An 18,739-nucleotide genomic window follows, 5' to 3' on the forward strand; every position below is an offset into this window, starting at 1 on the left:
CACCTCTTGTCAGCATATTTGGTCTTTGTTGCAGTTCCCAAAGTATCAATAAACTTCTAATGTGTGTCTACCTGAAGAAAACACCATCACCATTCATTCATCACCATCAGATTCAAAAATGCACTCTTGCAAACCACCTTGGATATATCAATCCACATATTAGTATTTTGTGTAGTAGGACTAACTTTCTTTCTCCATCCAGATCTGCCAGGAAACTCAACTGAAAGATCCTTGGATCACAGCATGCACAGTTTGTCCTCATCACCAAACACGAAAGGGCAGGTCCTTCTGCTGAGCACAGACTTGAGCCCGTGGAGGCCAGCCGCCCCCGGTCTCCTGCCGCACGGCTTACAAGGTGGTATTCATAACACGAATGTTCCCAAATGTACAGCACGGTGCATTCCTCAAGCACTGGAAATGAGGCCAACCCTTTGATTTGCCTCCAGCCTCACAGAGGGTCCATTCATGGAGCCAACAATTAATTACTGTTTGTACATAGTTGTGCACTGTCATTGAGGCTGCGTGCTGTTTGCATCCAAAACTTGGTTAACAACAGCACACAGGAATTCATGCATGTAATACCATAGACTTCTTGGACGGGATTGCCTTCTAATGAGATGCATTTTCCTGCTAGAGACTATCACAGCCTTGCTCCCTTTTTATGTCATTTTCATTGACATCTTTAGCCATTGAACAGTCAGCTACTCTGGGGAAAACACTTAACAGCTTTCCTCCTTGAAATGAAATACTCAAAAAATGGCAACCCTACTCCAAAGAATGGAAATCAAAGCAGTGCATGGGCATTTGATACGCAGTGAACATTGTGTTATGAACTTGTTCTGCTTTGATGAGCTAACTTGGCTCTAAAATGGGTCTGAGGGATAACTTTTGTCCTGTTGAGAAGAGCATAAACAGGGTGGGGAGGGAGCAGGTACATTACATGCATAAAAATGGCCATATTTTCCCAGTGCAACTGCTGCTAGGCTAAAGATTACTGTAGTTCATTCCCATTTTTACAGTACTAGGCCAGGGAGTCTTTGAAGGTTACAATATTACATTCTTATAATAAGGCTGATTATGACACATCTTGATGGAGCTGTGAACTTTGTAACCTGAGAGTTAAAGCAGGCAGGCTCATAATGATAGTACTGGTTAATAATGATCACGAAATAGTCTTAAAATTCAGGACACAAATGTGTTTTCTCATAAGTTGTTGAAGATACAAAATGATACAATAGATAGCTAGCTGCCACTGAACACACCAGCAGAACTTTTTATCTCTGACTTCCTGAGATGCTTTCTAATTAAAAATAACAAGCTACTCCAGGTAATGTCTTTTGAGACAGCTGTGAAGTAGTGATAGGTTTCAGATTATTCAAAGTAATCTGGCCTTTGATCTTTGAGTAATATCAACAGTTGTGCCATGACCAACCTTCTTCACGTACCAAGCAGATGCCACCTCTTTCTGCTTACAAGCAAAAAGTATTATTGTGTCTTTGCCTCTAAGGTAAACTATTTTTCCCGGAGTTCAGAATGTATCAAACCAGTTGATGATACCATGGGATCATCTGGGATGTAACCATCCATGGCCAAAACTTGAAGCTGATTCAACTACTCCTTTCCGGCATCACCCACTGGCACCTGATTGCACAACCAGCCACATGGATTTAGGAGAAACATCTCATCAGCTGAAATGCACCCAGCCTCAGACTCTAAGGTAAGCACAGAGGGATGTGTTTCTCTTGTTGCACCAACTTGCAATCCTATTCTTTCTGCTATTCTTTATGCATTTCAGCATAACTGCTAAAGAAAGTCCCTTCCTAGGCTAGATTACAAAAAATGCAATTTGCTGAGATACCTCAGATAGCAACTGCCTTGTTATCAGCTGACATACTGCTATGCGTCAGATTTCACAGAGGAGCTGTACAGTTTGTCTGCTTTCATTCAGAAGTGCATCACTTATCCATCTCACGCGGACACCAAATGCAGGACAACCCTGGTTTCATCACTTCAAACAGAGACCTTCACTTCATCCCTGTTGAAGCTGCTTCTGTTTCTACAGCAAAGAACAGTAGCTGGAGTCATTAAAAAAAAAGCCAAAAAAAATCCCAATATTTCACAGAATCACAGAATTGTTTTGATTGGAAGAGACCTTTAAGATCATCAAGTCCAGCTGCTCACCCTGCACTGCCAAAGTCCCTAAACCATGTACCTCAGCACCACATCTATACATCTTTTAAATACCTCCAGAGATGGTAACTCCACCACTTCCCTGGGCAGCCTGTACCAAGGCTTCACAACTCCTTCTGTAAAGAAATTCTTCCTAACTCCCAGCATAAACCTCCTCTGGCACAATTTGAGGCCATTTTCTCTTGTCCTATCACTTGTTACTTGAGAGACAGACCAACACCCACCTCACTACAACCTCCTTTCAGGTAGTTGTAGAGTGATAAGGTCTCTCCTCAGCCTCCTTTTCTCCAGGCTAAAATCAACCCCAGTTCCCTCAGCCATTCCTCACGGGGCTTGTGCTCTAAACCCTTCCCCATCTTTGTTGTCCTTCTCTGGATGCGTTCCAGCACCTCATTGTCCTTCTTGAAGTGAGGGGCCCAAAACTGAACCCAGCATTCAAGGACTGACCTCATCAGTGTCGAGTCCAGGAGGACAATCACTTCCCTCCTCCTGTTGACCACACTATTGCTGACACAAGCCAGGATGCTGTTGGCTTTCTTGGTGACCTGGGCACACATGTGTCTATACTTTAGGCAACTCTTTATTGAATTGTTTGATCATAGGTGAGTGATCAACCTCTGAGTACAAAATTAGAAGTCACTTTATAAGTCCCTATGTTTTGCCTAGATACATTTAAAACAAGTCAGATTAAGATATTAGGAGTAATTTATGCAGCATCTAATCTACTTGGTATTGGCCAACTTTGCCACAGTGCTAAGTAACAAAATGTTGCCCTCTCACAGAGAGCATCTCATCTACGTTACCTTCTTTATCAGAGATATACCGAATTTTTCAGTCTAGTTCCTCATATGACTAAGCTATACAGCAGATGAATATATGCAGCATAAATATTTTCTTAAAGCACTAGAGTAAATGTTTCTGGAATTAATGTAATCACAGAGATGGTGGCACAATCCACAAGAAATCGGGATCTTCCTATTTTAAAGAAATGTAGTAACAAACACAGCTGAAGGGAGATAACAGAAATGCAGGCAGCTGAAATGCTTGACAGGTCCTTTGTAATGCATATAAATCCATGAAGAGAATCTCTATAGTATTGGTACCTCGTATTCTTCCTGTGATGAACAGCTAGACCATGACAGGGAAAAGAATTTGCTTGCACTGTCCAAACTTGATTTGCATTCAACAAAATGAGAACTGTTTCTGTAGCCTCTTGCAGCCCATCTGGATTTTGGGTATGAAGACAGATATGTGAAGATACTGGGTCTAATTATCACCACCCTATTTCTGTCAACAAGAAGATTGTGATGAAAGGAGCTTTAAAATGAAAATGTAGAAAATCAAAGTAATTTAAAGCAATTCTCCAAAATAAATGGTAAATGTATCTTAAGATTGCTCACTGGAAGAAATGCAAATCATTAAAAATGCATTCCCAGGTTGCCGGGCTCTTACTGCACAAGAGTTTCTTTTCTGATCTTGGTGAATAACTGCAGCATTCCCAAGAGGGAAGCAATGTAAGAAGTTTTACAACTTGAGTATAAGGAAGTAAAAAAAATCTCAGGAAAAAACCAAAACCAAAAATATTTGTTGTCTTCTCTGGGTCCTGAGTATACACATCTGGATCTGCTGGGTTAGAAAAGGTGTCACAGAGGCTGCTCAAGGCCTGGGCTACTTATACAGTCTAAGATATCGTTTTGCTCCTAACAGTTTTCTGTCCAATTGAGGAGTGAGGATAGCTTACAGGAAGGCTCAGGGTGTTTGGCATAATCAGTCTACACCTATATCCCAGTCCCACAAATTAAATAGATTCTCCATAAATTATGATCCTAGCACAGCAAAATTCATCTCAATGAAATAAATGTGCCTCTGGGACTATTACCGCTTGGGCTCCAAAAAGGAGTAGGAAGGAACCAGAACTTTACTTATTTCCATATTTGCCCATTAACGAGAGACTAATGGACAGAGAGAGGCAGAGGGTGGAGGGTGTCTTGCTCAGTTTGCCTACTGCTAATGTGTGCAGCCAAATGACCACAGGGGAGAGGGACTGGCTGGTGGTGTATATTAAAATAAAATCACCACCCCTCTTGGAGCAAAAGAAAGCATGAAGAGGGAATTGTGCCTTACATATATGGTCTTTTACTATAAGCTGTATCCTAGAAAGATAATCAAGCAAAGACACACTTCATTCACACAGTCCCCAGGTGCTTAACTTAGCTGGTTATACAAACTGTGAGATAGATTACCTGGTCTTCAGAGGCAGAAATGTTATCTTTTTTAATGTATGCAAATGTAATGTAATTGCATGATATTATGGTAGATTATTAGTAACTGCAATAATAACTCATGGGTTCCATATTGCAGCCGCTGAAGTAATTGGCAAATTTCCCAATGATTTTAATAGGAACAGATTTGCCAATCAGACTCATTTCTTTCTAGAGAGAGAGAGAAAAAAAAAAAAGTCCTACAAGGTTCTGCAACTGAATATGACTGCTCAAGACAAGAAATGATCACTGTACATTTCTGAGAACAGAAGATTATTATAAATTAATCAAATGCAATTATCCAGCCTGGAATCAGTCCAGGTCATAGAGTTACTATCTTCCTCACTGGGCATTGCTCTGCCAAGAAATTATTTTTATGTATTTTGGCTGCCATAAATGTTCAGCATTTGATATGAATACCCAACTCGTGAAAGTATTCCTCAGGACTTTGATAGAGCAATTTCTGGGGAATCATTATACTGGCATGAGTTTGGCCCTCTGGCACAACACTAAACAGGAGCTGTTTAGTTGCAAGACTAAACCGCACATACAAACTCTAAGAAACTACATGGATAATTTCTTTATTTTCTCTGCAAGTAAAAGTTCAAACAATTTCTGTGCTTTTGCACTTTCATTTGCCCAAAAGGTATTTCATTAATTAGCAATCACACATGCCTCAGAACACATTTCTCAGGGAAACGGAACTTTATGACCTACTGGTCTGGAAAAAGACATTACTGTAATACACGCATATAGATTGCAGTGTACCGCAGCCACTATAAATAAGCATGGAAATATACTCCATTTTCACGCAGGTAACTTGCAACCCCTTACAAGCTCAGTTTCTTGAAACCAGTACTCAGAGCATCCTCCCAAACCTGGTGTTCAGTGCTGTTGGCTCCCTCCCTGCTTACACAGGCACAGATTCCCCAATTGCATATATCCCCAAATCTTCCTTCCTGGCATGCAGGGGGGACACAGAAGGCAGGGATGGTGTTTCTTGACGATGTAGTAGAGGCTTTGGGGAGTCAGCAGCAAAACGCCTCTGGGGTAGGGCGATTCCTCTGCATGTCCATGCAACACATGCTGCTATAGAATCAAATTATATGGCCTGTAACTTAGAAAACCATGGTGCATCCCCATTCAGATCCTCAACCTAGAGATAGAGAAAAGCATGGTGGCTTGCTCAGTCTTAAAATAAATCAGTGCCAGTGTCCTGGTTTCAGCTGGGACATAGTTAATTTTCTTCCCAGTAGCTGGTGTAGCATTGTGTTTTGGATTTAGTATGAGAACAACGTTGATAACACACTGATGTTTTTAGCTGTTACTAAGTAGTGTTTGTAAAAAATCAAGGACTTTCCAGCTTCTCATGCCAGCAAGAAGGCTGGAGGGGCACAAGAAGTTGGGAAGGGACACGGCCAGGACAGCTGACCCGAACTGGCCAAAGGAATATTCCATGCATATGACATCATGCCCCGTATATGAACGGAGGTGGGGAAGCTGCCACGGGTTGCTGCTTGGGACTGGACTGGGCATTGGCAACTGCACTGTGTATTACTTGTTTTATATATTCTAATTCTTTTATTATTATTACTATTATTATGATTTTACTCCTTTTTATGCCCTATTAAACTGTGTTTATGTCAACCCACAGGTTTTACTTCTTTTTTCTGATCCTCTCCCCTACCCCACTGAGCAGGGGCAGTGAGCGAGCAGCTGCACCAGCAGGGGTTAAACCACAACAGCCAGTCTGAAACAGTCCAGGCTTTCTGACTCACAGCTCCTTCTTCTAGCTATTAGGAGAGGAACATGAAGGAATACTTTATTAATGTTTTATATAAATATATAATGTTTACGTAATGTTTTAATAACTTAAGTATACATACTTTTTAATGCAAGATGAGAGTGGAACAAGAATCCTGACACCAAAAAATAAAATTGGAGTTCTGCTGTAATTTCAGGAGGAGTTGGATACTCTCCACAGTGTTTTACAGAAAGGATGAAAGTATTTTTCAGTTCTCATAGTCCCCATCTATCTTACACATCAAACAAAGCTTCATCCAAAACATTCTTAAAACAGCATTATATTTTTGCTTCATAAAAGTGGCCAAGACCATACACCAGGGTAGTATGACTGTAAACAGACTTAATAAAAGACTTACCATGCAGTCCTTTGTCATTAGATTGTTCTCTGATGTAACACTTAAGTGACCAAAGCCAAAAATTATAATCTTTTTACTTACACAAAAAATACAAGGGGCTGTCTTCAGAAGGAGTTTACTATTTACTTTGAACTGGAACTTTGTTTTATTTCTTCTAGTGAAAACAAGGTCTTTTTGTTCTTTTCCCATTAACAACTGAAGGATCAAGTTACGTAAGATGCAGGGAAAATTTTAGAACTGAGTTCTTGAATGCTGGTGGAACACTAACTGCATGCCCCAGTCCCTGCCAGAGTGGTGGAGGTGGGCAGTACAGTCCTACTGGCTTGTCCCCTTGGGGAAGGTAAAATAGCCCCTCTGCTATCTCCTCTTCTGGCCAACTTTGGCAGCCAGTTGCTTTATGTAAGCTTTAAACTATTGCCATTTAATCCTTCAGAACAGCATTGGGCTGCTTGTTCTCAGACCTATAGACACTTCAGAGACAAAGGAAATACAGCCCCTTCACCCCTTTTTTTTTAATGGAGGCTGTTTTCTGGTTGATGGCATTTTTTGCTAATACGCACAAATTGACCTCCAAAATTCATTGTTCTTTACCACATGCAACAACATGTGCCTATTGTTGCCACTTCCTTTTTTCCTTTTTCAATAATCATGCTCCGGTGTAGCAGTACTCCACAAAAAAATTCAGTTCAAGCACGTGTTTACATTCAATCATGGGCATCACCACTTATGAACTCACACAGACTGAGGTCTAGGAGCAGAAACAAGTGCCAGACAAAGCATCTTGACCCAAGCCATCGTGACACTAAGCTACCCTAGGTGGTGATACCGAAGTAATTCTCTGCCGGGGTGGTGCTACTTACAGGGAGGGGAAGAAGAGAGATCATCTGCATCAGAAAGCATGAGTATGAGGTCTTAACAGCTCCAGCTCTCGGGTCAAAGCCCCATCTTCCCTTCTTTTGGTTGAGGTGCGTGCAGCTGAGAAAAGACTTTTTTTTCCAAGGGCTAGGGAAAAAACATGCCAATGGTTCATGTTTTACTTAAAGATGCAGTTGAGACTTCACAAAGAAAATCTGTGCACTTTTTAGTTCTGGTTCAGAGGATTTACATGCTCTTTCTAATGATCTGGGCCTTCAGCAGTGGGTAATGCTTCCCAGTCCGCAGCTTAGTGCTCATGCAAAATTAAAGCACTTTTGAGGCAGTTTAGAGCCTACAGATGAATCTCAATGCGCAGGCAGAAAGGAATAATGGTTGTTTAGCACTTCACTAGAAGAAGCTGAGGAAATTATGAAAAAAATTGTAAAAAATCTATTGAACTTCAAACATCTGGGAAGCCAACCAAGAGCATCTGAATTTTGAACAGTGTGTTTGCATTCCATTTGCGTGGTGGAGGGGGAGATCAGGGAATGAACAATAAACAGGCTTCTGTGAAAATTTTGATACAAAATATGTGCAAATTGTTTGTTATTGACTCACTGACACATACGTGTATATATATAAAAAATACATATCTGCATATGTACTTATACACCACACCCACTCTGCATGGCTTTGAGAAGCAGAGACAATGTGAATACGCCTTATTTCTGTGAACTGGCAGTGACACAGTTCAGTGGATGGTGCAGCTACAGTGGGAACAAGGAGATTTGCAACGTGACACAAGGGGTCACTCGGGAGCCTTCCTCAGCACTTTTTTTCCTATTTTTTAGTGTGCGATGTGCAGGAACAGCAGGTTGGGGGAGAAGTGTAAAGGCCACACTGTTTTTTTGCCATTGTTGTTCTGCATGCTAGGGATGGCATTTCACAGCTGACTTTGTTATCTTGGGAAAAAAAAAAAGAAAAAGAAAAAAAGAAAAAGAAAAAGGCAAACAGCTGCTTTGTCCAGTGTGTTGTCAAGTGAAGTGACTTTTCTCCAGACAGAGATGAAGCTCTGGGAATTTACTGTCTGCTCCCCCATCCAGTGTGTTTTCAGGGCTGAGCCAGGGCAGCAGTCAAAACACCAGCTCCTGAACACCAGGAGATTTTTCTTAGTTTGTAGCGAATAAAAGAATCATTGCAGGCAGCCTGGTGGTCACAGAAGTCATTTGGTGTGTACACGTTTCTGGATTCAGCACAGCTCACAGTCCCCATCAGCTACAGCAACGCACCAGGGATGCGAGCAAGTTTCTCTGCAGATCCATAACACTTTGACAGAAAAAAAAGACCTTTTTCATTATGTAACTAAATGACATCAACAGCATCCCTGTAATTCTGGATGCCTTTTTTTTTTTTTCCCTGGGTAACCATCCTGACTGAATTCCAATACTGGTTTCCACCTTAGCTGAAGAACAAAAGGATTAAAACTAAATCCCACAGGAAGGCTGATCCACTTCCAGCAAAAACATAAAAGAGACCATGGCCTGCCTGGCAATCCCAACTCTTCCTCAGAAGAGGGCATGACTATTGACCCAGGTGCAGTGTTAACCCTCATTACAGAAACATCATTATACGAGTCACTGGGAAGCCAAAAGCAACGATCAGCCAACCAAGATCCTCTCTCAAATCAAAACCTGGGAGCAAATGATTGAAGTGGCTGCGGGGGCCTAAAGATCAGTATTCAAGGGAATGAAGAGACACAGAAGAGTCTGACAAAAGGCTTCCTTTCTGTTCTCACACTCAAAATACGAAGAGGGATGAGAAGTTATGAGGAATTGTGAAAGGCATCCCATTGAAACCTGATGAGAAAGAGCTGTACATAACCTTGCAGGTGAATGGCAGTCCTGCTGGTGCCTACCACATGACACTGCTCATTTATGTACGAATCAGGAACGCATGGGAATGACAAAATGACTCCTGACAGTGAACCCGCAAAGGCAGCACGAAATTAGATCTCCTGTATGGGTCAGAGCTGCATGTGACAGCCGCCTCTCTTTGCCTTACACGTTAGCGTTGATTTGGTACTGCAACTGCATCGTGAAAAAAGCCTCACAAAATCTCATCTGTGTGCAACAAATTGTTCCATACAAGTAGCATTAAACACTCCCCCCCAAAAAAACCCCGAAACCACCAAACAGGATTTCTCCAATGTAGTTCTAAGCAACAGAAAACCTTCAGAGAATGATTTCACTGTCTAATAAGCTAATAAAGGAAAAAGTAGAAGGTACTACCTAGGCAACTGAGATACAAGCTTACACGGACATCAAGGGACTCAAGACAACAATATTTAAACGTCTTGCAGTCTTCAAAACCCCAGTGTCTCTCAACAGCATCAGAAGATGTTTCCAGTGATTGCATCAGGCTATGACTTGTTCTCACTGAAGAAAAAGTAAGGTCTAATTTTGACCTTCTGTTTCCCTTAATATTTTCAGCAATTTTTCCAAGGAAACTACAGACCTATTAGCCCTACTCATCCTCATATTTAATTAACTGAAAGAACTACATTTCTAGGATGCAAGTGTTCCTGCCTTTGAGCTGCTGGGGTGCAAAGGGACTGCAGCACTTTTGTTTGACAGCACACAAGACCTTGGCTCTGTTCTTCTTTTCTGTCACTCCTGTATCCAAAAACCAGTTGTTTTCCATTTATGCCAGCGGATGCATGATGGAGACTAACCTTTGGGACTTGTTGCCAAACCGTGTTGATATTTATTAGCCTTTCAGGTACCAGAGCACCCTCACCACAGGGGCTCCAGATACCACACAAAGGGGCTTTTGGCTCCAAAGGAGCCAGGGTACACGATGGAAAAAGAAAGCCTTGCTGTGCGAAGCGATGGCTAGTCTGAAGCTGTGGTGGGTGGATCAATGTCTGAAGATGTCTTTTTGGCGAATTAACGGGATTACAAGCGTGTAACAAAGGGTTTAATGAAGGAAAAACTTGGAGAGAGATAAGGTGTAGGCTGGAAATATTCAGAAGGGTATCCTCAAATGCTTCAGATGAAATGCACTAAGCATCCATATTCCTCTTCTTCTTACCTTAAATAACTTTGTTTCCTGTCTCAGATTTGTTTTTCTAGGAAGCCCACAGGAAACCTTCAGGACAATTAGATGAACAGCTGCAGATAGGAAGTTAATGGTGCAATAAGAAATGAATAAATATTCTAAAGCTTTTATCTTTTGGTCTCAAAGCACTCTGCAGATGTAAATAACAGAGGTGTTGAGTGATTTGCACAGACATACATGGTGAATCCACAAAAAATTTGGAACAGACAAATGACCCTTCCCATGAGTCCATCATTACTCAGAGGAAGAGTGTGAGGATTGACTTGCAGGAAGAGTAGCTCCCTCTGGGCCCCCCTGTTAGCATCCCTGAATACCCTGAAGGCCAGGGCAAGCGCTGAGGCTGATAGAGCCTACCCCAATCAGCTCAGCAGCATGAGGGCAGAAGGTTCTTGAGGTTCACAGCCACTTCCAGTAAAGATGGCTGGTCACACACTTCTGCATGGCACAGAGCTTCTGGAGAGGGTACCATTAGCACAAGATCAGGCAGGTGCCAATATCTGTGAACATGTAAAGAAGATGTGTAGGTCTAAGAGCTAGAAGCAGCCTTCTACAAAGACTTACAGGGACAAAACCCCCACATATAACAGGTTTTTTTAATTAATACATGTATTCTAGGTGCAGACTCTCCTCACGAGAGTAAAAATTAAAAAAACCCAAAGTCTATTCCAGGCTTCTATATAAAAAGATAATCTCCCTGGGTTTGGGCTGTGGTTTTGCACTGCCTCTAAGCAGATTTCCTGAAGCAAGTATCTGTCCCAATGTTCTTATTCTGCATATAAAAAGATTATTTCTCTTCTTTAGGTCAGGATTGACCTCAGTGATTTTTCCACTCCAACAAAAATAACCACCATTTTGAATTTATATCCTAGAAACCGGTGACTCTTCACATCTCTATGAGGGTGTTTCGTCTGAAGCTCTCAAAACAGCTTTTTTCCTATCAAAATATACTAATAACTCAAGATAAAAGTGAAAACTTTGCCTGCTTGCAAAAAACCTCTGCAGCAGCTTTACTGTTACATATTCCCTGGACCTAGGTGTGCTGGGGACCACGTTCCCAGCAGCTGATTTTGAAGATGTGAACTGTAAGAAAAGAGAACTTCTCTTGCAGCTGTGACGGGCACAGGCTCCTCTTCCCTGGGAGAGCCGCCCACCAGGCTACAGGTAGTGACAGGCAGAAAAAAGATGGCCCAAGTGACATAAAAATGTAACTTAGATGTCAAACAGGAAAGAAGTGTGGGTTTGTTCGTATACTTTCATGTAACTAAGCAACCTGTATTTCCCCGGAGAATTCTAGTTCTTTGGAGAAGTTGTCTGCTCCTTTCTGTACCAGCTGCAGCCTTTCAGGCCATACATATAAACATTTCACTTACAGCACCCTTCCAAAGAGGAAACAGACTTTGAAATACTGAAGAAAATGGACTGTAGTATCAATTTTAACCCACATCTCAAAACTATTAGTAGAATCATTTGGGAACTGATACACACACACATTTTTAAATTTCCTTGAAATGAGTTGGATTAGGGCAGACTACTGAAGAAGCAGAGATAAAAATTGGCAACATGTTGCTGAGAAATAATTATTTTGAAACGGGGTGCTTGATGTTTGTAATTGATTTGATCCAATGATAAACGGAAAATAAAACGGCTTGTGACAACACTGGAATGAAACCAATACTTATTTATGATATGGCTACCCTCACTAATATAACCCCAAGGTATTCTACCCCAGAGAGTAAAAATATTGCAGCATTTAGCATCACTTGTCATCTCCTTAGTGAAGTTAATAGAGATACTGGCCACATTTGTTCAGTAAAAAATAGCTTTTTTCCTTATCTTTTGGACTCTTGAAAAATAATACAGAGAATTAGAAGGCTACAGCAGGTCAAGAAGCAAAAAGAGATTAAGGAAGGAAGATGTGCAAAGAGGGAAAACAACAGTAAGGAAAGGAGGATCTGTGGGTCAGAGAAAACAAGTAAAACATTACCCCTCCTCATTCCTCTCCCTGAGCTGTGCTCACATGAGGGAAGGGGACACCTTGATTTTGTATTCAGGCTTCAAAATTAAGTTCTTCAACACAGGCATTCAAAGCAGTGCTATACTGAGAAACAATAGCTTTTCTTATTTATGAAAAATACTAAGATAAACGAGCACGACTTCTCAGAATGAGCAGCTGTATGATGATCTTTGCTGGATAATCAAAAGACCCAGTTTAAAGACTGTCCAAACAAGCTGATGTGACTTTTGCCATTAGGGCAATCCAGCTTTCTATACTGTGGTGTCATGAACACAGAACAAACTGCTTTCATGAGATGTACACACAGAGAGGAAGATAAAGGGGCAGAGCATTGTGTGCTAGAAGTTATTTTCCTGCTTCTATACGTGGTGCCAGAAGGGCAGAGACAGTCTCTGCAGAGGCTTCCCCACTGGGGTCCTGGGTGAAGCACCTTGTAAGAGCTGTTTTAAAGGCAAAAGGGCAGACGTCAGTCTTTGATCTTTTGTTGAGAGGGCGATCTATTAAAGACTTAGCTAGCTGGGTACCTACTCCCTTGACAGGCTGCCAAACCCATTGCTTAAGGTAACAACCTCCTATTTGCCAGATCAATGATGACCCTACGTCAAAAGCTCAGTCTCCTTTCATCAAATCTGCAAGTCATCCAAAAATGCTTTATTAATGGGGAAAGCTAATGGTGGGAGGTAAGCATGGGAATCACAGTGGTGGCTCTGTAAAGAAACTGAAACAACCAAGTCTAAGATTTCTGTCTGAAAAGACCATATTCATCACCTTAGTGTAGTTCGATAAACTCTCTTAATCAGACAAAAATCTTATTCTGAGCCAGATTCAAGTTAGAAACAATAAAGTTATATAATTTTAGTTGATCTGTGGAGAGGCAGGGAGTTGAAGCAGCAGCTGAAAGAGAAGTCCTTCAAGCCACCTACCTTCCTTGCTGAAGGCTGGGTGGCACCAGGGATGCTCCTGAGGGGACATTAGGTCTTCTGAGAGCCTGCTTCTGAAAGCATGACATGGGAAAAAGGATTGTCGACTTCCCCTGCTCCTTAACAGAGCCTCCCTCCATATGCCTTTCCTTTGAGATTCCGCAGACAAACCTGCTCATTTTGCATTAGTTGGTGCCTCAGGCCAGACTCAAGTGTCCTTATTCCCCTTTGCTGCTATTTGGGAACACAGAGGTCATCAGCAAACTCCCAGAGCCCTTCTTTCCCCATGCATCCCAGCAAATAGAAGACAGAAAGTGTAGGCAAACAATAATGCTGGCTGAATTGCCCAATATGTCTACTTAATTAGCACTCAGAAGAGTCCCAAATGTTGTTTTCTCCTTGCTTGAAGGAGAGAGAACAAAAACATGTCACAGGCATTGCAGAGGGCAAGAGGGGTTCTATAGATCATTTTACCTTAATAGTCATGGAGAAACTATTACAATGCAAATCCAAACTGAAAACACACGCACAAAAAAAGGTCCCTCTAGTCCTAGTTTTTCTGTTGTACGTCACTGGGATGTGGGGTTTGATTCAGCAGCATTTAATACCTCTGGACAAATTAAAGGGGTGCCAGACACTGATTTTCTCTACGTCCACAAGTCTCCCACCACTGTGGAACTGGTGTGCGTCTGAAAGTATATCTACATAGAAAGCACATACGCAAAATAAAATCTTTTGCCGTAGTCATTTTCAGAGGTACAGTAATTTGGAAAATGTGCACTAATTGCTTTAACGATTATTGATGCTATTGAGCTTCCTGCTCTGTGATAATGGAATTTTCTTGCCCCCAAAAGTATCACTTCTACAAGGTTTCTTTCACTTTTGTTGCTGTTACTTTTTATAACAATCAGCCTTAAAACCAAACGCATTCCCTCAAAACAACTTTTATCTCTGTTTTTGAAAATCACTGTTCTTATTCTTTACATATATTTTTCTGCATTAATGGGAAAATATTCCAGCAAAAATACAAAAAAGATCATGCCCAGCCTCATAATTCATGTACGTAGGAAATAAAAGAGTCAAAGATGTGCACTAAAGATTTTCAAAGCACCCATTTGACTTCTTTATGAAAATGCTTAGCTTTTACCATAAGGAAGAAAAATTGCAGCGAGCCTGAGGATTAGAAAACAAAATGTAATGATCTTCTGTGTAAAGCTTCTGGCTTCTCAGACCTGATCACTGTTTTTTTTTTTTTTTTTTGCAAGGCTCTCTCTTCAGGCTAATTTAATTAAATAAAGTGGTACTAGAACACCCTGTCATTATTACTGTTATCCTCTCTAACCAGAAGGCAACAACTCCCACAGAGTCCCCATGCATGTTCTTTACAGCAATGCTTTACCTACTGTTTAAAAATATCCCACAGTGCAAAATGCACGTAACTGTAACTCTTATTTTGTACCTTCTCCCTGTTGCAAAGAAAAAAAACCACACATAGAAAAAATATATAAATATTTATTTTCCTCTCTTAAAAATTAACCTTCTTAATATATTCAACATTTCTGTCTAGCAGCTCTCTTTGATGAGAGCTCAGCTGCACTCTCATTCCAATTCTTGTGCCACTGCTATTGCTGTGCTGTTGTCCCTGGTTTTATCAATGACAGAAACAAATTTGCCTTATAGGAAGAGTTAATCATCTCTACATAGACTTCATTCCTGGGCACAGGCTCAAAGTGCGTGAACACATAATCTTTTGCAAATCAAAACCTATTTCTCTCTTTCATGCATCATTTACAATCCCAAGATGATGTACCGCTAGCATCACACCTGTATTTTAGCCCTCTTTCTTACTGATTACCCATCCTTTAGAAAAGAAAGCACAGGTGACCTTTACTTTTTTCCTCTCATATATTTTATTGTCTGTTTGTCTTGTTTTCCTTTGTTTTCCTTTTCTCCTGAAAGAACTGAAAGAGAAAGCCTCATTCAAAAACACAGCAAAAGGCTGCCTCAGCTTGGTGCTCTTCTTCGTATTTAGGCACAACAGACCTTAAGAATGATAAATACCAGGAAAGAAGGATGCACCCAGTTTCCAGCTGCTGGGATTACATGACTGACCCAGCAGCAACACCACGTAACCAAGATCCCTTTGAGCCCTGGGTTACTCACGTAAAGGCTGGATCTAACCTGGTCTGTGGACAATTTCTCCAGCCTAACCGCAAGCCTGAAGCCAGTAGCAGCACAGGCCTGGGCTACCATTCTTACACCTCCCTCTGAGCAGCTCAGTTACAGCTGCTGTGCCCTACATTACAATTACTGCACTAGCTAGCCAAAAATAGCAGAAGAAACCAAAATAGCCTCAAAAGTGGTCGAGCAAAGGGCTTTGCCAGCTTCACCAGTCCAAGCTGCTAAGCCGACACCACCTTCTTTGGGCACCAGAAAAAATTCTCACAGGCACTATCTCCTGCAACTTTCTCTCCAGCTCCATCTGCAGCGGATCTATTTTCCCAAGTTTTCATTGCTTCGAAGAAGGTATTTTACCTCTGCCTTAAATACAGTGTTTACCCATTTCAATACTATCAAAGCGCTATTGAGCCACAGATTCTTAGTCAGCTTACAGGAAGGTGTACAAATACTGCGACTGTGACACGCATTAACCAACCTTTTGGCAACAACCAGGTTAACTGACAAATTTAGGTTCTGATGACAATTTCATTTTAACAAGCTATTAGCGTGACTGGATTTGTGGCTTTTGTGCCAATAATACGATGTGCACTGCTTTTGACACCCTCCTCCTCTCCAAACTCCACTAGATTATGTTAATCTCTAATTGGATATGGGTTTCGTTTGCATATAATTGCTGCTGTTTGTTATGCAAAACATTCGTCCTCTTAATATATTCAGATGCATCTCTTTTCAAGACTGGCCTTCTACATTTGTAGAATGCAATTTGCTTTACAGCATCGTGAAATTTTTCTACAATGAGATTTTTGAGAAAGAAAGAATGAATTTTCACCTGTAGTAAAAAATTCACCTATAGCAAAATATTTTCATGTTTCTGAATGCTGACATTAATGAAAACTTATCAAATTAACACTGTTAGCTGCCCTCTTGCTTGTCCTTATTGATCCCAGTGGACTTCCATGGATGAAAAAAACCTGAAAATGCAATTAACAAGAATTTGGGGTTTTTTTTGTTTGTTTTTCCTGCTGCAGTCAACTTGTTGGAAAAGCTAATACTTACAAACAAATAAACAGGCCCAAAGTTTACAACAGATTTTTCCCTCAGCCTTTCTTCCTACACCCACCTTCTCTTTTTCAAGCTGAGAGCACCACAGTACCACTAGAAACTTATGCTTTTGATCTCTGTGCAAATAAATGAGTTGAAACAAATAAAACCCAGTTCACAAGAGACTTCCAAGACATCTGGTGGAGTTATTTTTCTAAGTAATTAGACCGAGTGGTGGTGCAATTCCCAAATGAGAGGTACCTTCTTGCTAGGTATTCAGAGCTATCAAAACAGCAGTAAGTCTTGCTCATCTCTCTGCATGTGGTTCAAATTTTGCTGATTTCTAGTCTTCTCAAATGGACACACCCTTCAAGCCTGCATGGTGGATTTTTTTTTTTTTTTTTAGGTGAGGTGCAGCGTGTGCAGAACTGGCTCCACCCTTTACACCTGAGGTTCATCTGCCAGGGCCTAGTGAGCTTGGACGGTGACAGTGAAGTCCTCAGGTCATAGGTTTGGTCAGAGTATCCTTCTCTTAGATGGATGAGCCTTATGGGGCTAAACGAGCTCCATCTGCCCAGGTTTGGAGTCAGAGTTGTCCTTCTCCTAGGATGGCTGCCCAAAGGCTACTGAGCCCATCCTGCCCGTGGACACACTTTGTCTGACCCTTCAGTTGAGACCTGTCTGGCTTGGGAGACCCCACCGGAGGCACATGCCACCACCAGCACAGCTCTCAACCTCACAAGGGCACGCAGGCTCTTTCCCCACGACAAGGGGGTGCCTGTGAAAGTGCAAAAGGACACAATCATATATTTGATTTACATTGGTTTATTTCTTCAGTTTTTAAACCTTTTTTTGTCATGAATGTCAGTGGGATTTCTGGTATTGACTATGAAAGGATGAGGCTCTTGGCTTATTTTTTTTTCCTTTCTTTTCCTTGCAAACTACTGTAGTTCTTTCTATAGGCTATACGGAGCAGGCAGAAAAGTGTAGTGGAATAACAGCCAGGCGCTCACTCTGGATCAATACACGGCTCTAAACTGTGCCCAGGTGTGTTTTGTCCTTCCTTCTTGCTGGAAGCTGAATAAATATCTTCCCTCCCATTGCCCCTTTTCATAAATCTTGCAAAGAAAACATCATTCTAGGAACAAAACAAATGCTCTTTGGCATTTTGGGGAGAATGTGGTTCTTGCTCTGTGACTACGACACTGTGCAACCACCAGGAATTCGTGACACTGGAGGAGTGAACAGAGGGTAAACCTGGCTGAGAAAGAAACTCCCTTTTTTTGGTGCATGGTTCTCCTAGGGGTTGTCTTGTTTCAAACTTGGGCAGGGGGCTCTACAAACATGCTTTACTATCTGACCTGGATGCAGACACCACCTCTGTGCTGTGACAGTTGATGTTCAGTAATGCCAGATAAAGAATTCACAGCTGTATCAAGAAAAGTAGTTGCCATATGAAATACCTGCAAGATTACAATGGTGAGCTTGATATTAATAAATTTTAATTGTCATCCTTCAGTGACACAATGCAAACTCACCAGAGGTTTCATCTAGTCTCTCATCTACCACATGGTCCTTCTGATGAACCCATTCACTGTTGCATTTAAAATAGATCTGCGTGGCTGGGCTCGCTTTGCAGTACAGATTCACAGGCTTGTTCTTCACAATGTAAGCCTCTTCAGGTTCGATGAGGAAGTGGGGCAAAGGCTCTGGAGGATCGGATGGAAAAGTTTCTGGAAGTTCATGGAAAAAATCATCATCTGTAGAAAAGAGGCAAAAAGGACAAATGAAACAATCAGAATTCAGCCGGCAAAGATTTACAAGCACTTTCTGAAAATTTCAAAAGGAGCGTACTTTTCAAGTAAAATGTTATCTTAGGAGCATTCCTAGACTGAGGCTTAAATACACTGCTGTTTTCAGATTAGAAGAAATTGTTCTTTACATCCTGAGCTCTCTTCCGTCTATGTGATGCAGCAGGGATGTGCACATTCACATGAA

At 41.4% G+C, this 18,739-nt stretch overlaps 1 protein-coding gene across 1 annotated transcript in view; it reads right to left on the bottom strand.

Moving 5' to 3' along the window:
- UNC5C (unc-5 homolog C (C. elegans)) overlaps nucleotides 1-18,501 on the bottom strand; it is a gene marked incomplete at its 5' end in the record, with an annotated part of 94,038 nt that extends 75,537 nt beyond the window's left edge. Inside the window, one exon of the mRNA XM_010138790.1 lies at nucleotides 18,280-18,501. Within this exon, the coding sequence (XP_010137092.1) occupies nucleotides 18,280-18,501 (222 nt within the window). The remainder of the gene's footprint in view (nucleotides 1-18,279) is intronic.
- Between the last annotated feature and the right edge of the window lie 238 nt (nucleotides 18,502-18,739).

Source organism: Buceros rhinoceros, unplaced genomic scaffold, assembly GCF_000710305.1.
Source record: "Buceros rhinoceros silvestris isolate BGI_N320 unplaced genomic scaffold, ASM71030v1 scaffold2816, whole genome shotgun sequence".
In the NCBI taxonomy this organism is placed as follows: Eukaryota; Metazoa; Chordata; class Aves; order Bucerotiformes; family Bucerotidae; genus Buceros; species Buceros rhinoceros.